The 26,632-nt window shown below is 44.3% G+C and overlaps 1 protein-coding gene and 1 long non-coding RNA gene across 4 annotated transcripts in view; one reads left to right on the top strand and one right to left on the bottom strand.

Annotated features, from left to right (window-relative positions):
• LOC115307924 overlaps positions 1 to 7,775 on the top strand; it is a 13,468-nt gene extending 5,693 nt beyond the window's left edge. The window contains exons 2-3 of the long non-coding RNA XR_003916279.1: positions 5,787 to 5,924; positions 7,720 to 7,775. This is a non-coding gene — a long non-coding RNA (uncharacterized LOC115307924). The remainder of the gene's footprint in view (positions 1 to 5,786; positions 5,925 to 7,719) is intronic.
• RGS6 (regulator of G protein signaling 6) overlaps positions 5,876 to 26,632 on the bottom strand; it is a 265,417-nt gene continuing 244,660 nt past the window's right edge. For 2 of the 3 annotated variants that reach the window (XM_018082734.1, XM_018082732.1), the window contains 2 exons: positions 23,489 to 23,542; positions 5,876 to 6,387 (listed from right to left, as the gene is read on the bottom strand). In XM_018082734.1, the coding sequence (XP_017938223.1) occupies positions 6,337 to 6,387; positions 23,489 to 23,542 (105 nt within the window). In that variant the 3' untranslated portion in view covers positions 5,876 to 6,336. The remainder of the gene's footprint in view (positions 6,388 to 23,488; positions 23,543 to 26,632) is intronic. The other variant, XM_008927554.2, reaches the window with a different exon arrangement.

Raw genomic sequence — 26,632 nt, forward strand, 5'->3', positions numbered from 1 at the left:
ACAGACCTCATCTACCCCCTGGAGCTCTCCTCCACCCACCGCCCGGCTCCTGGCGCTACAGCCATCACTGCTCCCGTCCCCCCGCGGGGCTGCCCTCCACCCTCCCCGGGTCTTGACCTCTGCCGGCAACGGGACATGGTCTTGTGGAGGAGCAGCGAGTGTCTGCTCACCATGGGCAAGTCCCCAAGGACAGGGCTCGCTGCCCTGTGCTGGCTGCTTTCAATTACACCACCGAGGCAGGAGGCCTTCATAAGTTTTCCCTTGCAGAGGAAAACCCCATAGTTCCTCGTTGGGCCCCAAATAACTCCCAAAGAGCAGATTTTAGAATCCCAGATGCTTTTATGGGAAATTATGTGTTGTATAAAGCATAACTTGAAATTTTTATCTGGTGTGCCTTAATCCAAGTGGCATGAGGCTCAGCTGAACCATGGCAAGAACCAGACAACCATGGTTCTGGGCTGTGAAGCTATGTATCATGCAGGAATAACCTGCACGTGGATGGATGTGAGAAATACTGTTGAGGATCCAAAAGGAAACAACTACTGAAATCTTGGTCCACATGAGGACTTCTAGTCTACCCATAGAAGGTGCTGGTCAGGGCTAGCTGTCACCTACTATTTATGTAAGGATGGCATTGTTTAAGTCCCCAAAGATGAGGAAGAGAAGCTCAGTTTATTGTCTCTGCTGACAGCAATATCCAAGGAACAATGCCATTGCCCCCAGCAGAGCTGTTCTCTGCCACACGAGATGTTTCAGTGTGTCTTCTGGGTCTCCAGACAGGAATGCATTGGTAAATCTCTAAATTCTTCCCACTAACATCCATCCTCTGTGTGGGGTGAATCCAGAGTTTATTATTGCAAACATAGAGGGCAACTACACTGACACTTGTGGCACTAGCCATAAATTCACATTTAAAAGGCTTCAAGTAATAGCATTGCTGTGTAAAGGCAGCATTTGAAAAGCTTCTTTCCAAAGCTTAGCAGCAGGATTAGAAGGTTGCTGGCTCTTAGCTATGAGCTTTGCAGATGCTAGGGGCTGGCAAAGCAAAATCTGTATCATGTGAAAAAGTTGATCAGGTCTGGCTCTCCCCTGCCGTGAGATTACTTTTCTCACTACAAAGCGTTTCTCCTCACCAGTAACTTTAAAGTATGTGTGGGCATGAAGATAGTGTATTGTTCAGCAGCTCACTGTTCTGCTAAGCAGCCACCTCGCTTGTTCTCTGGCTCAGGTTATAAACAGTGCCGAGAAGCTGCAAAATTGCTCACAGCTTAAAAGTCAAAATCATGATAACCTAGCCTATCTTACCCTACTGTGAGCTCTACTGAAATAATCCTGCTTAATCATTAAACCACAATAAAAGCAAGCCAAGGAGTTTAAGGCAAGAGCCAAGCGAAGGTGTATCAGAGCACTGCTCCAAACTTGAACTGAGCAGTCAGCTAGAGAGAGGAAGCCCCATAAAGGGATAGCAAAGTTGTTGTGCAAAGTCAGAGAGATGTGGGAGAAAACTCGTATCTGTTGGGATTGTCTGCAGGAGCCACAGTCAGCTGTGAGCTGCTCCCGCTAGTCAAGAGTCTGCAGTGGTGCTCTATTTACATCCTTTTTGCAGGAGATCATCTTGTTATCTAGAACACATATGAAATTCAAGTCTTGCTGTTGATGTAGGTGCTTTGGCTAAACCCTTATGCCTGATGATTATTGAGTTGTTATTTTACAGAATGGTTTACCCCCTTTGTACTGAAGGGTACAAAGACAGAAAATGGACAGACCTATTCCTTGCCCACCATGCTGCATATTGTGTTAGAGCAAACTAATTTTTTCTAAGGCCATTTCATACACAAAGTGAGGTTAAATTAAAAAAAAAATGGAAAAGCAGGAAAGGAGAGAATATTATAAAAATAAAACTTCAGAGGACACACTGCTTCTGTCATTCTGGTGGAGGCACTGAGAACAGGGTTAGACCCATGGATGTATCAGGAGCTTGCACTGATTCCAGGAGGATTATTCTTGTGTGCTTGAGTGCAGGACAGACAGAACAGATTTGGTCCTTGTTGCTTAGACTTTTCCAGGATGCTCAATTTATTTGTGCATTTCAGGAAACAGACTAGTACAGTCAGATGTTCTGTCCCTGGGTTCCCCTTCCCCCACCCAAAACAGAAATAATTTTAGGCTAAAAGCATCACCCATGCCAGAAGATTAGAGAGCCAAATCCTTTCCAAGGCAAAGGACTTACCAAAACCACCAGGGTTTCACGTGAGTAGGACTAAACAAATAGTCTGTGACAATTTGGCTGAAGAGACAATGAGTCAATTTTGTATTTTCAGATCAAAATAATAGTCTGGATGGGGGAACACTCTTGCCTCAGCTTCCTTGAAAGTGGGGAATGAGAGGATTGGTATTGCTGAGATAATTGTGCAGAAAACTGATTCAAGTTTTGCAGTCCAAAATGGGGTATATTTTGTCTTCATTGTCTCTCTACCACCTCTTGCAGGATTTGACTGCAGCATGGAAGCATCCTGATATAACTTTACAGTCCATCATGTTGTTGTTACTGTAGTAACTTATTACTAGGACATCATGTGTTATCTTTATTGCTGCAGTACCTGGTAAAATGTACCACTGTTTGTCCACACACACTGTTATTACTGCCTTATTCCCCAAACTAATTTACTGCAGCATCCTGTTGTGTCTTATTGCTGCATTATCAAAATGCTACTTTACTGCAGCGGCCTGTGTTACCTTATTGCTACATTTATTCTGGTATTATTATGTCAGCTTACTGTCACTTTTTATGGCTGCCCTGCTACCATTTTATTATAGTACTCTATGGAATCTTAGTGCTGAGTTATACTGAGAGTACATTAATCCATTTGCTTTAGCCTAACGCTGTCTGCACAGGCTTGTCAAACCTCCCTAGTGCTTGTCCTGGGTTTTGCCACAATAGCCACAAATACTCTGGATACTCTATTATCCAAATAACAGTGTACAGCCATATTTCACAGCCATAGTCCTGTAAGTATGGGAAGCTTTGTAACTCTCTTGCACTGCATGGACGTTGTAAAAGCTTTCCAGACTGTCTTTCCTTGAAGCAGTGCCATTTAGAACATAAACAGAGGTGGAAAGCTGATTTCCTAACTCATCTTCAACCCGATGAGGTAGCTGGAAGACATGGGACACTTACTAAGCAGCAGATTACTGCTTGCAATGCTCAGTGGGATACTGTTGGATGTACAAGACTAGGATCACTTGGAATAAGCAATGTCATTAAAAAGCAGTAATTAAAGGATGCGGTTCATGTGGAAGTAGTTACATGTTAGTATCACCATATGTGACGTAAAAGAACAGTTCATATGTGTTCCCAGGAGAAGGTCTTGTCTACTTGCATGTTTGTTTTGGAGAAATTTAGTCAGGAAATGAGGAGCAGAGCTTTCTTCCCTCTAGGGAATATGCAGCTCTGTCCGCTCAGCTAGCCATTACTGAGCAGATTAGCTTGCACGAGTGTGCATTTAGATGGCAAGCTGTTCAGCATCCAGGCCCCCTGATGCACACCCATATGCATGCTCTCCGCATCTCTAAGAATTCCCTCCTTGCACTCAACTGTTCAAATACAGAATATTCCCCATAGGCAAAATACTATGGCAGCCAACATGACCATCCTGCAGGAATGAAGCCAAGAGACAGAGCAGGGCGCTTTGCTCACAGGGCAGCAGCACATCTCCAAGTTAAATTCTGGCACTTCTGCTCCCTGCACATGGACCATAACTCAATTTCCACATGTCCCATCACCTGCCTGCATCCTCCAGTCCTGCCCACATGTGCCCCAAAGCTGCAGGAAACTGAGGAGTACCTCCACAGAGCTACCCCATCCTTCCCCCAGGAGATGACCTCTCCAGTGTCAAGAACTCTATCAGCATAGCAGAGATCCCCTGGTAACACTTTACTATCCCTTGCTACACACCAGAGTTTCATGCTTGCTATGTACATCTTGCTCAGGAATGCTCTGCAGACCACTTTGAAGGTTCACAAGAAAGACCTCCCATGGGAAATGCCCAGAGGTTGAGCAACACTGGAAGCGGAGTTCGAGCAGCTGTTGGTTTACAGAGCCCCAGTGATGCATGGTAATGGCAGGCTTGACAGAGATGAAAACACCATCTGAAAGGCTCTGAGGAGAGCTAACCTCTGCATTTTCCTAAGGATGACTAAGGGGACATGTATGAATATGCATGAATGGACAAGTGAGCCTTTTACATGAGGACCTGCTATTTCCTGAGGGGACCCTTTGGCTGGGTGAACAACAGAGGACAAATGGGTCCCACAAAGAGAGCTAAGTGACAATTTGGAGGGAACCAAATATCTCCTTCAGAGGCAGAGCACCACAAGAATGTCCAGGCACATCCACAGCGGTTCTGAAGTCCTGGAACTCACATGTCATGTATGTAGGATGTGTAGGATGAATTTGGACTGAAGGCCTCAGATAGCAGGCTTTTAAGGTATAGGCATGTGTAAAGAACAAACATCATACTCAATATTCTACTGTACATTCATGCAGGTGTATGGATCTTAGGTATAATTGATAATAGAAGTTTTCTGGGGGAAAAAAAAGAGGTATCAGAATGAGAACTTTCATAGATAAAGAGGGAAGGTCCTTCTTCTGAGAGAAACTATGCTGGTATGTTTTTGTGCATACATAGGCCTTAGATATTAGAATAATACTTGCCTCAGAAGAATGTTGTCAATAGCCAGCTGTCTACTTAGCTAGATGGGTTTGCCTAGGTAGGAATGCAGACTTGTAGCCATGTAGCAATTTCTACCACCTGTACAAAAAGCCAATTTGCCTTGGCATGAGAGAAGAAGACCAAGAAACGTCTTGTTTCACATATGCTTTACATCTGAACAGATTTTGTGGCACTAAGTCTTGAAATTTTCATATATAGACAATAAACAATATGTGAATGCAGGCCATTTTCCTATCTGTAGCTAGTATAAGTGGGTTTTTTATTAAGTCACTTCAGTTCTGTCCTCATCCTAACCTCTATACTCCCAACAATTTGAAAAAAGCTACTGGGTTTGCTGTTGCACTGATGGGTTGTAGGTCAGATGAGTTTTAGTGGAAGCTCTTTTCATATTCAGAATGATGCTTCTCAGCAGGGTCAGTTATCTGAGCATGATATCACAGCTGGGTGTGCTGCTGTTTAGGAAGGGTCACCTGGCACCCAGTGCCCTGCCCATTAACACCCTCCTTCTGCTGGTCCAATCTCCATCAATTCCCTCCTCACTGTAGACTGAATTTTGAGATCTGCCCACATCAGAGTTGCCTTTCCATGTATACTTGTGAGCAGATTTTGGCCCTCTGTGATTGGAGCTGGAGTCCAGTTTGATCTGCTTGGAGTAAAGCTTGAACATCTATCATTGATTAAGTATGCATAACCTTAAATAAATAGAAAATTAAATAAAATATAAACCAACTCACTTTAAAATATCCTGCGTGTGTGTATGTGTGTGTGTACTTGTGTGTGCATTGCACATCTAAAACATGACTTTTGAGCATCAGGCAGAGTCTGATCACATTTGCACTATGCACACATGCAGAGTGATTCTGCTGACATCAGAGGATTTGTACCAGTATCAAAGTCTGACTTAATGGACCAGATCCTTAGGTGATGAAAACCACTCCTGCTCTCCTGACTTCAGCTGAGGATCTGACCATCATCTCTGGACATGCTACATGCTATTGGATAGAAATGAGTGATGAACTTAAATAATGCCTTTTTTTTTTCATTGCTTTACAGGAGGAGAAACATAGGAAAGAAAAACAAAGTTAAAGTCAATGGATCTGCAGGAGAAATGCATCTGAGATTTTGTAAGCAGGAGAAGCGGCTTCCAGCAGATATTTTATTGGATCCAGACGGCCACAAGAAAGGGAGCAAGTGAGATTGTGGAGCCATCTATTACAGTCATGTTTGTGCCAGGGAGAGAGGAGATGCATAAAAATACTGATATCTCTCAGCTCTTCTTTCTCCTAGTTGTGGTTGGGTCTGTTTCCTTAAATAATGAGACAACAAGCCCTTGCCTTGTCGACCTCCTGTGTATAGTGAAGTGTGCTCCTCCAAACCTCGGTTGGAAACAAAGTACCTGGACAGAGCTCGGGGTCCTTACGGAGCTGTGCAGGCAGGAAAGTGTAGGTGTAAACTATGAAGAGAGGTGCTCCCCTGGCATGTGGTTCTCCACTTCCAGTCACTCAGGCTCTCTCCCCTGCAGGGGACTGCTCTCCCTGAAATGCCCCGTCCCCAGCAGCGGTCCCAGATGTCTCTCCCACGGGGCGGTTGGCTGAAGAAGATGTCAGGAGGACTGCATCAGGCCCGTGAGGCGCTTGCTCGCCAGAGACTTTCCCTAGAGGGAGGGACAAAAAGACAGAAGAGATCCAGAGGTGTGAGTGATGCTGTAGGATGGTTTGTCCAAGAGTGAGGAGCAGGGGCCTTCCCTCAGAGCAGGGCACAAGGCCCTGCTGACAGGGAGGCAATCGCTGTGGGGTGAGCCTGCCCCCAGCATTTCATGTGCCTGTTGTTTTGCCTCAGGCAGGTGGTTTGGCAAGGAGGGGTTGTGCCTAGTGATGTCCAGTGGCTATTGCTATCAAGCTCACAAGGCTGTGCCCTGAGACACTGTCTAGTGAAGATATTTCTTTTCTCCAGTTACATGGGAACTGGTGAAAGCAAAGCCCTGTGCTACGCTTGCTGCTGCTTGTCCTGCCCAGTGCTGTCCTGCTGGTGCAGAGCACTACCCCAGCTTGGGGAGTGATGCACAACTAAGGCTGTGGTGAAAGCTGGGATGAACTTCCCACAGCCTGTGAATCAGTACCACCTGCACAGTGTCCATCAGAAACAGATCTAGGAAAAAAGTAATTTCAGAAACAGCTTAGCATGTTCCTGCCCTGCTGCCATTCATCTTTGCCCATTCCTTGGTCTCTTTTCTCCTGGGTTGGTGCCTGTTCACTCCTGCCTGGCCTCCCTGCCCTCCCTGTGGTATCCTCCAAGCTGCCAAGGCAGGACCATGGCCATGGCAGCCTTGCTGATGCCCTGCTGGCATCCTCTTGAGCTTTCCCACTGACTGGTGGGACCAAGGACCAGGGAGAAGGTCACCTGCACATCTGAACCCCTTCACTGGCTTAAGCCATATAGTGCCTGCTTTTAGGAGCAAAGGAGGACCTATAGCCAGTCTTCTCAATTTGCAGACAGCAGGAAGGGTATATCCCCATAGGGATACTGATGGCTTTGCAATTACTGATGTAACAGTGAAAAATTGTCTCAGATATTGCACCAGTTGCTGTGTTTCTTTGGTGAGCTTTCCTCTTGAAAAATGATGTTTTTCTTAAAGGAAAAAAGTCTCGCTTGAAATAAACATTCAGGGAATACCAGAGAGCTGTGGAATACCAGAGAGCTGTAGAATACCTAGGAGCTCTTAAACAACCTCCTCTTCATTACTATATTTAGCCAAGATTTCCTTTGCAATAGGAAGTCTTACTAATTGCTGTTTCAAAGAAAGAGACACAAAAAGAGCAAGAGAAACAGATTATACAGTGAAAATGAGTATGTGCAAAATGTCGACAAAATTTGAAATGCAAAAATTAGCAGGTCATTTGAAATAAGTCTTTTTTAACAAGTTAACACTCTAAGAAAAAAGAAACACTTCCCACCTCCCTTTGATTTCTAATCTCTTTCCCTTTAGGGCTGTTCCAGGAGGATGTATCAGTTCCCTACAGAAGCCTCATTTCATTACTCAGATGTGTGACTTTCACCAAATAATTTACTCAGATGCACGAACACACGTGGCCTAATCTGTCTGCTTTCTGTACATCAGCAATCAGCTGCTGGAAACACTGTTATCATTCTGACTGTCCTGCTTGGGACGAGAGACCCGCAGTCTATGCCTCACACACAGGGCTTGGCATAGGAATGGTCAGAGCTATGCAGACACTGCAGAACCACTGCCATTTAAGATATGCATGCCTTTTTTTTTTTCACTATAAATCAAATTCTTGATTATTCTTATTTTTAAATGCACTTTTGTGAAGCTTGGCCCGGTGCTATCCTAGGAGGTGGCCAAGTCTTCTGCAGGGCAACGTGGCAGTGCCTGGGGGGGCTACAACCGTGGCTGTCATTTTGCTGCTGTTAAGGAATTACCAGACAGAGAGTGTCTGGTATACCAGACAGAGTGTGAATTATCAGTTCCTAAATCCCATTTGTAGGAAGAAGAAGGTAAAGATGTGTGTGCTAATTCCTGGAAGAATAACATGGCTGAGTTTAGAAAAAAAAAGTTAGTTTCCACCAATATTTGGATACTTCCTTAGGAAAAAATAAACAAATAAGCCTCAGGTTTATATAATGACTATTCAGTCAGACTCTTAACTAATCTGTGACAGGCAGCTCCTCTTGTTATCTTCTCACAGGCAGGTGGCTTGGGGCTATGCCAGCTCCCTGCGTCAGGGTCCGGTGGGGCTGAGGAGCAAACACTGTTCCACATCCAGCCCCCGTTTCAACATGCATGTTTTCAAAGCAGGAAGGGGGAAATGCTGGTGGTGGGCCAGGCTGAGGACAGGGGACAGCTGACAGAAAGACTGTCCTGGAGAAGGTGGTGGGTTGGAAACAAAGCAAATGCCTGCAGTTTGCGCAGAGCAAAATCTTGCTCATGGGTTTCCCAGTGGAAACTGCTTCCCGTTGCAGGGAAAGACAGTGGCCTCCATCTGCAGCTCCCCATCTCATGGGAAAGGCGTTACCCTGGGAACTGCAGCAAACTTCCCGCCTGCAGGCTGGGATGAATCCCCATTGCAAAGCCCGTCTGTCTGGGGGGATAACTGTTTCAGGGAACAGCCTTGTGCGCAGGGACACGCAAACAGATGGGTGCAAGAAGCTCTGTTTTTAGACAGCAAGAAGCAGGCAGCAATGTTGTCTGCTTGGCTGTTGTGTTCACCTCTGTGCTAAGACAGATGGCAAAAGGGTCCCTGAAATTGCATAGATGGATTAATGCTGTGACATTTTTGACTACAAAAGCATTGGGACTGTAAGTGTAATGTTCAGCACACAACTATAGGCATACTGATATAGAGGATTTTCTTTCAACCAAAGGCAGGGCCAAGTGTCAGCCTCACAGCATGGGTCTGAGCAATATGAGTATCTGTGGGCTGGAGGCAGGTGGGATGCAGGTGTCTGGTTTGGGATTTCCTTAGACATCCTCATTAAAATAAAAATGAAGAGGATCAGAAAAAAACAGCATTTCATTAGGAAAACTAGTACCGGTTTCCTGTTACTAAAATGAACAAGAAAGAAGCAAAACATTTTGTTACAGGTAGAAAAGCTGGATAGGATCCGTGATCGACCTGCTGATATAAATCAACGACTCAGTTGCTTTCATAGAACTGATTTACACCAGTTGAGGGGCTAGTCCATGGCATCTCTGTTTCAGGTTTAGCCTCCCAGGGCTTCTAAGGCACAAAGCCCATCAAGAGACACAAAAGGTTTGTGCTATCTGAGGAAAGCCAAAGTGTAGCACACACAATGGCTCCTTTGGGATGGGGCAATGGGTCTCTCCCCAGGCAGCCAGCACTCTCCCCAGTATCTCCAAACCTACCTGCCCCCACTTGCAAGGAGGGTGTCCACAGCCAAAGAGTCCAGGATGGCAACAGCATGCCTTAGTGTCATTGCTTAGTGTCCAGAAAAGAGGCATCCAGGTAACCCGGAGAAGGTGGCTGGTGTTCACCTCAAAATGGCAGAGGTGAGACACACCCCTGTATTGTCTGTGATCGCACAACCCTTCCCTGAGGCTGGCATGGTGTCAGTGCCTGAGTCAGTCAGGTGAAAGGCTACTCTGAGAAGCTAGAGATGTCTAAAATAGCTTATAGTTAGGTGAAATACAGGCAAAAAAAGTTCAGATCCAGGATGGAATTCCCTTGGGGACATCTCTGACAGAACAAGAATGTTTCAGATTATTACTATATGAAAGTATGGCACAAAGAACCCCTGGTTTCTTTAAAAAGGTTCAACTAAAATAAATTACTTTTTCCTTCCATGTGTCTTAGTTTAGCATGAAACCAGTGGCTGCCCCCATATTTCTACCTCTTCTTTCCCCACTGAAAAAAAAATGTCAACAACTGCCTTGTTTCCAGGAGAATTTTCATCTAAGCTGTGCTGGCAGGGGATTTGGAAAGTAAATGATCTCAAGCTCAGCACACTTCAGTGCTTTTACTCTGTTGGATGTATATGCTGAATAACCTAAGGAAAGATTAGAGTGGATATAAGGAGTAAACTTTTTACATGGGGTCTAAAGCTTGTAAAGAAATCCCCAGTCCTCCAGTTCCAAAATATTTGCCACTACTAATTAGGGTTACGACAATTAAAAGCCCAGGCTGTTGTCGCTCAAACAGCATAGCACAAGAAGGAGGGCATATATTGTACAGCATATGTTGTGTGTCGTCTTAGATGCAGGAAGGCTTTCTTTTCTCTCATGTCCTGCAAGCAGCTGAGCTTGTTACACAGCTTACAGGCAAGGTAATTTCCAGTTTTCTCTATGCAGCTGAATCAGTGATATTTTTTTGCTCCTGAACACCAGCATGACAGGAGCCTCAGTTTTTAAAGGCAGTATAAAATCTGAACTGGAATAATCTAAAGAAAACATCAGGTAATTCTTAATAAACCTAATGAAATTGTCCCTTGGAATCTGAGTCCAAGTATGTGGCCCATCCTACTGCTTGGATACATGTCAGGCAGAGGACTGCACCTCAGCATTTGTGAACCATCAGGACTCACTGAGGCTCAGTGAAATAAAGATTAACCTGTAGGTCACAGGAGATAGTTAGCATCTTTAATGGCTGAGCCTGTGCTGAGCAGCTACTAAACTAAAGTGTAAAATGCAATCAGCAATTATTTTAATGAAGCAAAATTCAGCAATTTAACACAGGCAAGAAGCCAAGTAAGAGGAAAAAAAAGTGTCCGGGATTTGACACCAAAAGGAGACTACACTCCTTTCAAACCTCTTGTATGAGCCACTAGAGTCTCCATTGTGCTCTTCACTTTTATCTACCAAAACTAGCACTTTGCAGAGTTTGGAGAGAAGGCAAAGGCTGGGAACTGTCTTTTAAAAATAATTTTAAATGGAAGGTTTAGTTTTTTCCAGTGCCTATGGCTTCGCACAACATGCTCTGCCCAGCACAGCACAGTTCCTATACCTAGCATGCAGACATTCACCCCCACCAGCATGCATAAGCCAGCACTCCCATGCATGTCATCAAAAACTTACCTGAACTCCCAGGCAGGATTTATCTCATAAAGAGCTTTGTGGCCGCAGCAGTGGGTGAGAGTAGGCACGGTACAGCAGAACAGGCTCCTGTTAGCCATGCCAATACTGACCAAAGTGCTTTCATGCTGACTGCTCAGCTCCACGCTTTCCACCCAACATCTTGGGACTTTGTCTGCTATAGATGGCTCCGCTTCTTGCTTTATACCCCTGTTTTGCACTCAGGGCTCTCCTTTTTCCAGTCTGCTGCCCAATCTACTCCAGCCAGCAGCATCACCTTCCTGAAGGGGAAGCCATCTCCTGGGGAGCACTGTTGCCCCATCCCTCTGTAAGACCTTCAGCAGAGAACTGGGGCTAGTCTGCATCTTCAGTGGAGATGAGCAAATCCTAATTCCATCAGCTTCAATCTGAGTTTTTTCCCATAGTGACAGAACTGCTCAGTTTTCCTACCTTTTAGCTAACATACTACAAGAAATCTAGCAATGGGCAGACAATGTCCTGCAACCACATTTTATTTCTGAAAAAAGAGATTGCCATGGCCCTATTCCTACCAGCACTGTTTGGTTTTCAATGTTATATTAGACTGCAGATCTTGGGGAAACTTTATGCCATTTTAAAAATATTCTTTTATTGGATTTTTCCATTAAAATATTCATTGCAAACATAAGATAAACATAACATATATTAATGAAGTTAAATAAGAAACAGAATTAAAACCATAAACAATACAGGAAAATAACTTAGTTAACACAAAATAAACACAGACACATAAACTACAAACATAAGTAACATAAATTAACACACAAAATATGGTGGACAACACCCTGACACAGACTAAAAGCAGGAGCTGCAAAGTGGCTGTAGAAGGTAAGCAGGGGAGTGGATGCTCCCTGCAAGCGGGATGCTCGCCCATTCTTGGCAGCACGGTCTCATGAGTTACCCCCAAACTCCTGCAGAGTGGGCCCCACTCCTAAGGCTTGACTGACATGTTACATGAGCTTCTCACCTTTACTGCTGATCACAGTGAAGCTCAACCATCGTGAGTAAGGTCCCCACAATTGATATTGCTTTCTCCTCTTCTAGATTATATCACTCATGGGAACAGTTTAGAACTGCAGTCCAATTAAAACCAGTATAATCTATTCCCATTTTATATTGTGAGGATTTCCTACACTTCCTAAGCGAGGCATTGCACTTTGCTCTGAGAAATACCAGTACACCACTGCATATGGCACAAACCAAGACCTCTGTATTCACCCAGTCCTAGTACAGCTTCATAATGGCTGGAGTTCTCCTCTACTACCCCACCAGCACCACAAGGAAGATCCTTTTTGGTTGTGGAGCAGTCTGGGCTCCTTGTATCTGAGAGTGAGCCAATTTTGGCATTAGTTGAAGCTGCCTATGGACTGCAGATCCAGGACCTGTTCCTCCCTCTGTCAAACAAACAGGAAGACAGAGGTGCAGATGGATTACTGCAGCCAATATACAATGGTGTAGCAGACTGTTTTTTTCAAGCCACCTCAGAAAATGCCCTAACTGTATGTTGCTGGTCTGGCTCTCAGGCAGGGTGCAATTCTGTGCAAAGGACTCCGTTTGTTCAACTGCCTTGAGCATGACTGAGAGCCAAATATGTAAATATCTTGCACAGAGGAAAACAAACACCACTGAAATATCAAGCCGCTCTGGACTATCAGAATAAACTTGGCTGAAATCACAGCAGGGCTAAGCATATCCTACCCACCAAACTACTTGCTAAGGTTGTGGCTTAGTATCTGCAGCTATCAGCTAGAACTGTCTGTAGTGGGAATGTACCAACTTTTATCTTCCAGAGTTTGTGTGTGGCTTGACTGAAATACAGTAAATTAATAGTACGTATGTTCTGAACTCTGTACAGTGCCTTTCATCCAGAAGGATCCTCAAGCACTTCACAAATCGTATGCACAAAGATCACTCACCCACTTTGCCCACTGCGGGCAAAAGGAAGCTGCCATCCTGTGCCAGTAGCATTATACAGCAGTGTTTTTAGGAAGGGAAGTGAAGAATAACTTACCCACTAAAACCAATGAATACTCATCTTTTAAAGGAGCCTCTGTATATAGAACAGACTACATAGCATACATGTAATACATGCAGCCTACCACTTACCGAACTAGGAAGGGTACTATGACGATACCAAGAATAGATGGGATGTATTCAAGCATGCAGTAATGGGTGAATACATGCCCTGTGCAGGCCATGCTCCCGGTCCTCCACGGCGCTGGGTGCAGACACTGACTAGTTATCACACATCAGAGAACAATCAGACAACAGGCTGCAAACATTGGCTGAACCTCCTTTATGCCTTGGGTACATTCTGATGCTTTTTGTCACCTAAGTAATGCAAGTTCCTTTTCTCAGTAAAAGTCAGTATTTGTTAATGACCAGAGTAGTGGAGCAAGCGCATTTTCTTTTAAAGTATCTTTCAAAGATAAAAATAACCCTTTTCCCAGATGTCTTTTCTTGATGCCAAATCTAAGAAACTTTGGAATCCATTCCTGCATCCTTCCCTGCTAGCTGTCAGTTCTGATAGCCACTTCACCAGCATCTCAGTATATGACCTTTTTATAGTTTCCAGTTTTTCAACCACTATTTTCTACCAATAATGGCTCAAACTTTTGTCTTTATTGTATTGCAGGCTGTGAGTACTTTCCCTGCCCTCAAATGCTGTTATCTATTTATGCAAGCTGGTAGATCTGGGAAAGTGAAAAAGTGGAAAAGCTGGTAAATATATGACAGTTTTATGAGATTATCAAGGAACCAGTTAAAAAGATGATATCAGGCAGCAATTCTTTCTCTAGCCTTACGCCTTCTTCACTCCATTCATGGTTACTATTTATAATACATCACAGTGACATACAGCTGTGCAAAATATCACACAGTTCACCTGAGAAAGATAAGATCCCATCAATGCATTTCAAGTGCATGACACCATACTCATGAATAAAGAATAAGACTGAATGTGACTTGGACTCTGATCCAACAGCAGACAAACCAAGAGGACATAAAAACCAGCATGAGGCAGTAGCAGTGGCCAAGGGATCAAGCTCATGATCAGGAAGATGGGGAAGTGGCAGCAGGGAAGAACAAAGATAACATGGAGATGGGAGACTACTGAGACCATCAAGAAAGGGACAGCCAGGCAGTCAGGGTAGACACTAAGGCTTTCATAGCTGTCTAATGCAAATGAGCAGATACATATGGAACTGAAACTAAACATGCGACTTTGGATTTCTGAACACTGAACTGAGATGCACTTACAGTCTTGAAACAAGAATTGTTCAATACAAAATTACCAAAACATAGCAGAAAACTAAAGCAGAGGAAATGCTACCATGGAAATGCAAGTTTGCCTCACTACAAGAAGGAGGAGGGCATTTTAGGCTCCAGATAGAAAGCATCCTGGGCCCTGAGCATGACAACTACGTTGAATACAAGATCTCCAGTCCTATTCTTGTTTCTGGAAAAGTCATCCTTGCATGAGAAACCAAGGTGGGGTGCCGGCTCCAGAGCCATCAAGGATGTAATGTGGGACTTTGCCTGCAATGCTTCTGGATGAGAATACAAAACTACCAGGCTGCAGCAAGGACTACAGCAGCTCCTGCTTACCAGCTTCTCCTGATTACTGCACCTCTGCCTCCTATGTTTAATGAAGCTGGAGGAATCTGTTGATTCAGTTATTCACCTGTGCTTGGGAACTGAGACAATCTTCAGTCTTCATTGACTTGCTGTCCCATACACAATGTTCCATTCATAACGTCCAAGATTATTTAAATAAAAGTAATTAGAAAACTTTCATTCTTACATTCTTAATCTACAGTCAACTTCCCACACAGCTCAAACACAGACCGTCTCATCTTTCACCTTATTCTCTTTCAGCACTGAGTAGAATTTACCACTTGGAAAAGCTTTGTTCTTCTTCATACCTAGCTCCTTGATACATTTCATACCACAACTCTCCTCTGTATCTGATGTCTTCTAGTATGCTCACTTTAAAATAAAATATCCCAAGTCTTTCAGTCTCACTACATACTCACATTTCCTCTAGGACTTATCATGATGGCTGCTTTTCCCATTAAGTATTACACTCTTTATAGACTGTGTAAATGATGAAATATAAAGTACAGCCTGTAGTGTATCACATGCAAGCTGCAGGCAGCCATGGCAAGCCTGTGCACATCACACTTCCACTGCACTGGACCACTATAGCTAGAGGAAGGAAGCAGGGAAAACACAGGGAAAGGCATTTCCCACAGACTCCAATATCCAACCAGAAGTCTGGCATTTGCATCTTTGCCCTCCACAGTCCTGTGGAGCACCCTCTGGCTGACATTGTTGGTTTTGTCCAGAGCTGACAGGTCCTGCCATCACTTGGGCTGAGTTTCATAAGGGGCTCCGGAGAGCAAATGCCTCTCCCTTCTCCCAGGTTGTGCAAGTCTTCTCTCTGTCATCAGACAGTGGAAGAGACACTCAAGAGCTTCTTTGTTTTCTTCAGGTAAAGACCATTTTCAGTCCAGGAACGTAATGCTTAACGGTGTCCCACATCAGTCAGTTCAGCCAGAATTTGTAAAAATTCTGCCTAAACAATAGATCACTGGTCTGTCCAATCTCTTGTCCTTTAAAGCACAAAGACTGAGAACTCTGATCGTCTCAAAAGTGTGTGTTGTTCTTAAAAAAATGTCATCTGGGAATAAAAGACAGAGATCTCAGCACTGAGTCACCACCTTGATACTGAGCCAGAAATTTTAACACCTGTTTTCTTACAGGGAAATTCCTTCCTTGAAATATAACCATTTTAGGAAAGTTTGAATTCAAGCCTGATGGCCCAGTTAAGTTACCTGTTACCTAAGTTACCTGTTGAAGCTGGTATCTATAGGTTTAATCCCTGTTACTGCTGGAGTACCCATTGCTGCTTTTAGAGATAATACTCAAGATGTAACAAAGGAACTCCCTCCTGTTTTCTCCTTTATTACATGTAAATGGCTACCAGCACAAGTTAGGCAGAGACTTGGTGGCTTCCTTTGTGAGACAAAAGCAGCAGTGGTTCCCCTAAATGTACTCATTAAGATATATTTTCCCTCTCTCTTGGCCCTGAAGGATCATCTCAGCTTATGAGAACTAAGCTTCTGTCTATCTGATTATTAAATAATTTCTAAAGCAGATGGAAAACTACAGTAGTTTAAACAGCTAGGCTGAGACTGCTGAGCTAAAAATAGTATAGCAGGCTCCTTTTAATTAGTACAATGATGAAATATGACAGAAAAGAGAGATGTAGATATATGGATTTGTGTGTATGTGTGTCTTTAAAATTAAGTTACTACCTCAATACTAGGTATTATTTATAACATATATGATACATGATGTCTGATTTTAATGATGCCATTTATCTTCACTTGGGAGAGAAGACAGGCTAACTCTGCTTTCATAATGTCAATCCTTGCTGTATTCAAAAGGAAAATTGTAATAAGATAAACCTGCCACCATGCACAGTGCCATCCTTTTTAAAATGAGGTGGATTAGTAAGTGCTCCGAAGCAATAGACTGTCAGCTCTGCAACTCCACGAGATCGACTGTTCCCCAGGGCACTATAGAGAGCATGGAAGAGTCAGCCTAGCTTTATATCTGTGATTCCACAGCACAAAAGCCTGGCATAGGGCCAAAGGGGTCAGGTACTGTGATGTTTATCCTATCATTGTGCTGCCTATGTGTTTTTTGAGGACTCTTCAAAATTGAACAGAGGAGAAAAGACATCTGCCACTGCTCTGCTACAGCAGTGCTGGGCAGCACATGCCCTGTAGTGTTCTGCTGCACCATGCAGATGTGGCCCTTTTATGCTCACTAGATGACTGATGACCACGATGCTGGGTCCATTGGAGCACACAGCTGATGGCCTGGCTGTGGTGGGGGCCTGCCATGAAGCACACTGACATCACAGCTGCAGGCTTCTGGCAGGTAAGCTGAGGAGGCTGAGGATACCTGGCCTGTTGGGTGTGGATCAGACAGATGTTCCCTTACTCCAAGGGGAAACCAGACAGGGAGGCACTGCAAACTATGCCCTTTGGTACAGAAGGACCTGTACAGCGGTGGGCACAACCCCCTTTTGGCCATCGCACCAAGGTATCAGATGGTACTTTGTAAGGACCTGGAATTAAGAGATGAACAATCACCACAGTGAAAATTCCCCTGTCAAAATCTTGCGGTCAGTGTCTTCCGTAATGCAGATCAGATAGCACCTGGCTTTCAGAGAGATTTGATGCAAAAACTTGGTGCATTCATTAGTCATGAGCTGCCTTCTCCTGGTCAAAAGTATCAAGCCAAGAGGAATGAAACAGTGCAGCTTGTGCGAATTGAAGAGTGGTATAAAAAATTATGTAAAACCCTGTTCTTTCTTACTCCCCATTGATCCATGTGGCAAGCCTCTCGCTGGCTAGCAGGAATCCAGAGTGTCTTGCTAAAGTATGTCAAATGGTCTGGAGTTCATCTCTGTCTCCTGAGTTATGACCCTGAGATGAGCAGGAGCCCTATGGGTAAGACAACTTCCACTTGCTCCAAATCCACACTCCTGAAGCCTAGATGTACAGCTTTCCACCGGTGCAGATGACCAATCTGGGAGTACTGAAAGATTTTTCAAGGGAGGCATTTAACCCAAGAAAGAGACAAAAAGCCTGTGATACTGTTTGCAGTTCGTCAACAAAGCTTTACTGTTTCTCTTTCTGAAGTGTTTCCTGTCTTTGTCAATTAAGAGATGGTGAGACCCAAGCAACTAAAACAGGCAAACCTAGAGAGTCTGATTTTTTTTCACTCAAGTGAAGACTCACTGTCTGAGGAGTTGGGCGTGTCTGGTATCCTGGCTACAAGCAGGATACAAGGATACAAGCTCTGGTATGGAAAGCAACACTGTAAGTACAGTATTATGAGCAAGGAAGGGATCATGAACCTCTAATTCCATGGTCCTGGTCTGGCTCTACGCCACCTACAGTGGCGTTAGTGGAACAAAGTTCCCCAACTTCATACAGTGATGCAAAAGCAAACTGTAACAACATTAGATATATGTTTTCCCTGTGTTGCTAATCACAGTTGAAAAGTTATAGCAAAATTAATCAATTTTGTTTGAAGAAAGAATGAGCCAAAAATTATTTGAGGGAGGTTCTCAATTAGCCTGAAGTTCCAGAGCACTACAGGAAACAATAACTGATTGATGCTGGGAGAGAATTTTTAATACACATTTTAAATATTCTTATGACCTTACTAATAATCATAATGATGCAGAAAGAACAAACACAGTCAGGTCACTTTATTCCTTGTTGTAAGTGTCTTTGAGTTATTCCTCAACTAATAATTTTCCTGATATTTTTGCAAAATTACACGTCTCCAAGTTGTGTTCTTGAAATCCACATTTAAATCTTGACATTCAAATGCAATTTACGTTAAAATTCATTGTTTTATCCAAAACCAAGTTCTTGGAGTTCTACCCCAAGTTTTGCATTATGTTTCCAATTCCTATACCTTTGGCAGGGTTTCCCAGTGAGTATGAAGGTTGTGGGGCACATCTGGCTGGGCAGCCCCCCACCAGGCCGGCTTAGACCTCTGGGAACTGCCCCAGGAGGTAGCATATCTGTGCATGACAAAGTGTGTGGCACAGACTATGTACTGCTGCTGCAAGGCCAAGCCTTCAAGGACCTCAGTTCAATCAGTGACCACGAGATGGTGGAACTCAGGATCCTGCATGGAGGAAGCAAATTGGTAAGCAGGACCAGAGCCCTGAACTTCCAGAGAGCTAACTTTGACCTCCTCGAAGACCTATTTAGAAGAATCCCATGGGATAGGGTTCTAGAATTGAAGGGGGTCCAAGAGAGCTGGTCAATATTCAAGCATCACACCCTCCAAGCTCAAGACCAGTGTATTCCCATGAGCAAGAAATTAGGCAAAGAGGGAAAGACATCTGCATGGATGAGCTGGGATGTGGAAAAAGGAACAGGCTACACCGGAGGTCTATAGGAACATCATTAGAGTATGCTGGAAATGAGTCTGGCAAGTCTTTACTTCTGAGGCCAGCCATCAGGAATCCCAGACCTGAGAGGTAAGAGAAGAAACCTGGAGAAATGCCTCCCCTTCATCATAGAAGATTGGGTTAGAGATCAGCTAGGTAGACTTATCACCAATAAATTCATGGGCCCTGATAGGATGTACCCACTGGTGATGAGAGAGCTGGCAGATGTTGTTGCTAAGCCACTCTCCATCATCTTTGAAAAATCATGGAGAATAGAAGATGTGCCTGATGACTGGAGGAAAGCTAATGTTACTCTCATCTTCAAAAAGGACAAGAAGGAGGATGTGGGAAACTACTGACTGGTCAGCCTTATCTCCACCCCAGGAAAGGTGATGGAACAGATAATTCTGGAGGTCATTACCAAGCGTGTAAAAGAAAAGAAGGCCATCAGGAGTAGTCAGCATGGATTCACCAAGGGGAAATCATGCTTGACCAATCTGATAGCCTTCTACGATGGCATGGCAGAATGGGTCAATAAGAGGAGAGCAGCGGATGTTGTCTACTTGACTTCAGGAAGGCTTTTGACGCTGTCTCCCATAAAGTCCTCATAGGTAGGCTCAGGAAATGTGGGTTAGACGAATGGACAGTGAGGTGGATGAAGAGCTGCCTGAATGGCAGAGCTCAGAGCATCATCGTCAGTGGGGTAGAATTCAGTTGGAGGACTGTGATCAATGGTGTTCCCCAAGGATCAATACTGGGTCCAGTCTTACTCAACTTGTTTATCAATAACCTGGACAAAGGGATAGAATGCACTCTAAGCCAGTTTGCTGATGATACAAAACTGGAGGAAGTGGCTGATATACCTGAAGGCTGTGCTGCCATTCAGCAGGACCTTGGTAGGCTGGAGAGCTGGGCTGAGAGAAACCTCATGAGGTTCAACAAAGGCAAGTGTAGGGTCCTATACCTGGGGAGGAATAACCCCAAGTACCAATACAGTTTGGGGGCTGACCTACTAGAGATTAGTCCTGGAGAGAAGAACTTGGGAGTCTTGGTAGATGACAAGTTGACTATGAGAAATGTGACCTCATATTATTCTGCTTGCAAAATAGGCTCAGTGCTCCCCCGCTGAAGAGAGCCAAACACTGGGGGTCTGTTCCAGCCAAACCTTAACCATACACTTAACTTCATCATGCCCGTGCAGGGACAGCTTGAATATGCGATCCTGTAATGAGCAATCACTAAAGCACAGTGGAGCTCTGGGAACATGGGCTGCTGTATTGCTCCACTCCTACACAGCTGGGGACCTGCAGTGCATTTTGGAGAACTAGAGCATGCAGAATTAACTTGATCTTAATTTAGTCCCCTGAGTACACCATAAAGTTCCCAATTTGGTAACGCTGTCTTCCGAGGACATTATAACATGCCAACAAAGTGACTGTTTTCTCATCTGATGGAAGTGACAAACTGCCACAATACAAAGTATAAAAAATTTAGACCCTTCCTAGTTGTGATAGCTACTGTGCCATCAGAAGATGACATTGGATATCTGTATTAAGAAAAATGAAAGAAAATGTTTACAGTATGCTAGTCAGTAAGACAAAAATGAACAAAAGTGCCGACCAATCTACAACAATTTTCTTTGCAGCTACTTACATTTTAATCCTACCATCCCAAACTGAGCTTGTCAAGTTACCCTTCAAATCAAATGCAAGAGAAAAATCCATCCTTGGCTTTGCAACTATAAACCCAGCCAGTCTAGTAAAGTGAGAGTTACTCTTTCATGTATTTGGCAAATCTGGGAGCAGAATTTACCACTTGGTATAAATATTTCTGCATAGTTTCTTTAAAAAAAATAATCTTGCCTACTCCTCTTCCTGGCAGACTCTTAGAAAGTAGTAAATATGCAGATGGGCATAGTGATATATTTTGTATCAACATATTTTAAATGTGTGCATATGCATTAGCTATATAAATACATTCCCCAGGAAGTCTGCCAGTGGATATACTACAAAGCCTTGTGTGTTACATTTGGGTTTGCTTGCGCAGTAGCACAGCAGCATCAGGAAGAACCGCTCTAGTTGTATTTGCTCTACGACAGCTCACAGTTACCTGTGCAGTTTCCTGTTTCCATCTGCATGTAAAAATGTTTTAGATTTATATAAATATACATACATACACAAATGAGCAAGAATATCATGGAATCATAGAATGGTTTGAATTGGAAGGCCCCTAAAGATCCTCTAGTTCCAAACCCCTGCCATGGGCAGGTATAACTTTCACTAGACCAGGTTGCTCAGAGCTCCATCCAGCCTGGCCTTGAACACCTCCAGGGATGGTGCATCCACAACTTCTCTAGCCAATCTCTTCCAGTGCCTCACAATGCTCACAGTAAGGAATTTTTTCCTAATATCTAATGTAAACCTATTCTCTTTTAGTTTTAATCCATTCCCCCTTGTCCTGTCACTAAGTGTTCTCCATCTTTCTTATAGGTTCCCTTCCAGTAGTAGCAGGCCACAATTAGGTCATCCCAAAGCTTTCTCTTTTCCAGGCTAAACAATCCCAATTCTCTCAGCCTTTCCTCATAGGAGAGGTGCTCCATCCCTCTAATCAACTCTGTGTCCCTCCTCTGGACTCACTCCAACAGGTCGATGTCCTTCCTGTACAGGGTACCCCAGAGCTGGATGCAGTGTTCCAGGTGGGGTCTCACCAGAGCAGAGGGGCAAAATCCCCTCCCTCGACTCTGGCCACACTGCTTTTGATGCAGCATGGAACATGACTGGCTTTCTGGGCTGCCAGTGCACATTGCTGGATCATGTCGAGCCTCTAATCCACCAGCACCCCCAAGTCATTCTCAGCAGGGCTGCTTTCGATCTTTTCATTCATCCCCCAGCCTGTATTGATACCAGGAGTTGCTCTGACCCAGGTGCAGCACCTTGAACTTGGTCCTATTAAACTTCATCAGATTCCCATGTGCCCATTTCTCCAGCTTGTCCAGGTCCCTCTGGATGGCATCCTGTCCTTCAGGTGTGTCAACCACACAATATGTACTGTATATACATATAGTCTAATGCCTTCATTATAAAGCTGTTATAAAGCCATAACAAAGTCTATGAAGTTTCGGTGAAATATTGCTCTGGGTGATACATGAAGACCATAGCAGTATGTCAAATCCATATGACATATCAAGTTAAATTGTACTTGATAATAATCAACACAAGAGTAATTCCCCACTGACCCAGCTGCTACGTCTTCAGCTCTAGTACTGTGCTTGCTCTGTACCACTCCATGCACAAAGCCTGTCCCATCCCGTGCTGTCCAGTATCTCTGCTCCTCCACTGCCTCTGGTCCTGCACCCTCTCCCTGCTTTTTCTGTTCTCAAGAAAAATTGCTGCACAGACAGATCCCTGAAAGCAAGTGGAACAAGCTAGTCTTGCCCAAGCTCTGGAGTCCTACCCTGGGGGCTGGAGAGAAGCAGCCCTGGTCAATGTTCAATGCTGCCCTGTGCTGCAGCATTCCTTCCCAACTGGACCAGCTTCCCCCTCCTGGACTGGCTAGAGGTTGGAGACTAGCAAAGGACAAGAGAGGGAGGACATCTGCCCTTGAGACCCCATCATCCCCTTGTCTAAAAGATTTAACAGTGTTTCATGTTTCTTGCTATTACTGTGCTCCTTTTCCAGTGCTGGTACCGTGAGTGAGTCAAAGGGTATTGCACATCACTATTTACATGAGCACTGGCAGGTGGGGGCAGCGGAGGAAGCGGCTGCAGTGTGGTGGGTGGATATGTATGTGATGGTATGGTTAACCATGCACTATGGAACCACGTGGATACTGTTGCAATGGTGCTATGAGAACCATGCTCTTCTACTTCATTGAGCAAGGAAAAGCTTCAACAAATACTGTAGTGGGAACACAGCAAAAAGACAACTTTGTGTATAATTCTAGACAAAAATCAACTTGCTTTTTCAATGATGATAGGCTGGAATGAGCATTCTGGCATTTCTGCCCCCCACCCCCAACCCCTTCTCTAGAGCTACTATTTAGATGAGCTACAGTATTAAGAGAGAAGCTGCAAAGATGCTAGCTGCAAAAATAAAGGATGAAATAAAAGTCAAGCATCCACATTCCTCCCAACTAAAAATGAAGTTCTGAGGAAACGGAGGAGGGAAAAGAAAAGGAACTTACCACACTGCGAGTGAACTTTTCTAGAGAAGTTCTACGACCTTGCTCATTCTCTGTCTTAACAAGGAAAAAAGTGGGGAGAGAAAAATACAGAAAAAAAACCCTTCAGCTTAAATGCAGTCTTTCAAAACAGCAGCAAAATATAGAAAAGCAGCAAGTGGAAAAAGTTGTAAAAAATGCAAAAAGCAGAAATCATTGTTTGCAACAGCAAACATAAGAAATCAAAATGCCTTAAAGAATGAGAGACATCGCTACTTTTACTCTCAGAGAATGTTACCTTTTCTCCTGTGAGATTTTTGAATGGCTCAAACAGGTCTCTGCATTCCTGTGTCTTACAGCTATTGGTATTGATTTCTTGTTCATTGAGTTGTCCTTCTGGCTGTTTGAGTTGGGACCTCTGATTCTGGTTAACATCTGCCAAACAGCTGATCGGAGGCTCCCATCTACTTGCTTAGAGTGATGAAAAAAACACAGTAACTTTTACACTATTAAAAGCAATGTGTGAGTGAATACAGCACTGGAAGAAAACCACCACTGGACTCATTGCCAGGGAACCTACACTCTTCTACTTACCCAGAGGGTAGAAGCATATTTCCATTAAGTCTGGCTACATCAAAACAGAAGACAGCATACGCATGTCTTTGAAAGGCCACAAAAAGATAGAAGGCAGATTTGGGACGCCGATATTTTTGTACCTGGAGTACAGGACTATTCAAATGCAGGAAGACCTTCAACTGCACTGTGAGAAGACAAGTGTGTGCATCACAGCTTTATTAATGTAACCCTGAGAAAGCTGCTCACTGCAGCGCTTCATTCATTTGGCACAAGGGAGATCTAATTGTCACTAACAAGGAGGAACTCAATAATGTATTGGTATGTTTGCTGGAATATCTAAGAGAAAAAAATTGTTATGGAAAAGAGAAGAAACTCAACAATATGAAAGAAAGTCATTGCAGTCAGAAAGCTGTCAGCACTGCTCATTTCCAGGAGAGAAACTTATTTTAAGTTTACTGGTGAGCCAGCAAAATGGGTGTGGCAAGATGGAAGTAAAACTGCTGCAAAGGAGATAAGGAGCTACATACAAGGGAAAACCACAGCAATGATGGTGCATGAGAGTGCAGTGGAAATAAGCATTGAACTGGAGAGACAATAGCTGACATATCATCTGCCACAGATTCAGCTGCAGTAACAACCCCCAGAACAAAGCATCAGTGCAAATATCAGATGGAGAAGATGTAAGGAAGCCAAAAGCTCAGATAAATAAGATGAGAACTTTTGTAGGTGAGTCTAGGCAAAGCCTTTTGATTCTTCTGCATGTTCATCCCAGCTTTCACAGCTCTCTGATGTCTATAAGGTTAGTCTGAAGCATCCCAGGCAGAGATGAGGCAGATTGTCCCTGCCACATCACCAAAGATGAGACCAAAATATAAGGCTCTTTTAAGACAAGCAATATTCTTTGTCCAGATGAAAGAGTCAAGCAACCTCCCCACTTATAACTGTTTGAGGAAGCCACACCATCAGCTCTGATGTCCCAGAAGTGGTATCAAAAGTGAAAGCTAGAGGCATGTCATTTTAGCCCACATGGAGAACAGAGCCAAGGCCTCAAAGCAAGCACCAAGCAACCAAACAGACTTCCTGGCTGGCAGGAAGGCAGTGTTGTACCCAGTCCAATGGTCCCTAAAGGAGTATTTAACATGCACTAACCCAGGGGTTAGTTGCCTCTCCTTGCATGTGAGAGGAGGAGAAAGGGGAAAGAAACATCACTCTTCTGCTGAGTATTACAGCAGTGTAAGTGCTCAGGGCATCGCAGATCCCCTCTTTCAAGGAGCTTCAGAGGTGTCCCCACACCCCGAAACAGCAGAGGTGACAGGGAGAGCCTGCAGTCCTGCCACCTTGGCTGAACGTGTCTCAGTGAGCAGGATTAAGGACAGGAGTGCCCAGCTGGGCAGCCAAATTAAAGACACAATTTCATTCAGGAGAAGAAATACCTGGACAAAAGACCGAGTGTTTTGCAAGGATCCCTAGGGGAGCAAGGCACTTGGAGTTTGCAGCGTTGCATTGCTGCGGGTTGGAAAAATCAGTGTCTCGCCCAACTGCATTTTGAAGTGAATGTTTGGTGTGCACTGGGGGCAAAAGAGAGTGAGCTGCTGAATGCAAATTGCGCTGTGTCCCTGCACTTGCCATCAAAATTTAGTGCCTCTGCTTTTTCTACCTGCAAGGTGAGGCAGCTTCCCACCCAGAAGAAAGGCAAGATAGTGGTCTTCAAAGATGGTGAGCATGTTGTTGGGGTGCTGAGAGCTTGTCTGGCACAGGGAGCCCCCCACAAGGCTGTTTGCTGCCTACCACAACTGAAGACGTGTGGGGAAGCAGCCATGGGGAGCACTGACAGTGTCTTACAGAAGCACCTTGCAAAGCACAGTCTGCAGTCACTCTACATATTTGGCATGTTGGTGGCAGGCTGGGACCAGCTGGATGCATGGAAAGCTCATCCCTATAGCATCCAGCTCTGAGTCAAAGCATGACATTTTCTAGTAAAATAAAAAGCAGCTGAGGCCGGCTGGCTGCAGAGTGATGAGCCGGCTGGAGCAGTTTTAATGTCTGTGGGTGTGGGTGCTGGCTGTATGGCTCACTGGCTCTTCCTGTCTTCTTGCCCCTGTGGCTGGCAGCCTGCTGTGGATGGAACTGCCTGCCCACATCTCTCCACCACGGTGCAGAGGTGGGGAGGCTGCCTTGCACAGTAAATGAAGGAAATTTAAAAATAACAAAGTAAAAAAAAAAAAAATAAAATAGAGAGACGGAGTCAGATCTATCTCAGTCCTGGGAACAGACCTGGCGTGTGGACCCTGGAGCCGTGCCTGCTGCAGCACCACAGCAGCATTTGCACAAACATGCACTGTGTGTGCAAAGGGGCAAAGGCAGAGAATGTGCATGCCAGTCATGTAGTCTTCCTAGGTACAAAAAAAGCAAACTTTGCCAGTAAATACACCAAGAGACTCTACCATCTAATGGCAAAGGACATGTGCATTTGGATAAAATATGAAACAACTATCCCCGCTGCTACTGAAAACCTCTCAGCCCAGGTAGATACAGAAAACCAGATTTTGCCACTTAGAAGCCATTCACTGATTATTGAGTTTCTTCTCCAAA

Source organism: Manacus vitellinus, unplaced genomic scaffold, assembly GCF_001715985.3.
Source record: "Manacus vitellinus isolate BGI_N305 unplaced genomic scaffold, ASM171598v3 scaffold_6_pilon, whole genome shotgun sequence".
NCBI lineage: Eukaryota > Metazoa > Chordata > Aves > Passeriformes > Pipridae > Manacus > Manacus vitellinus.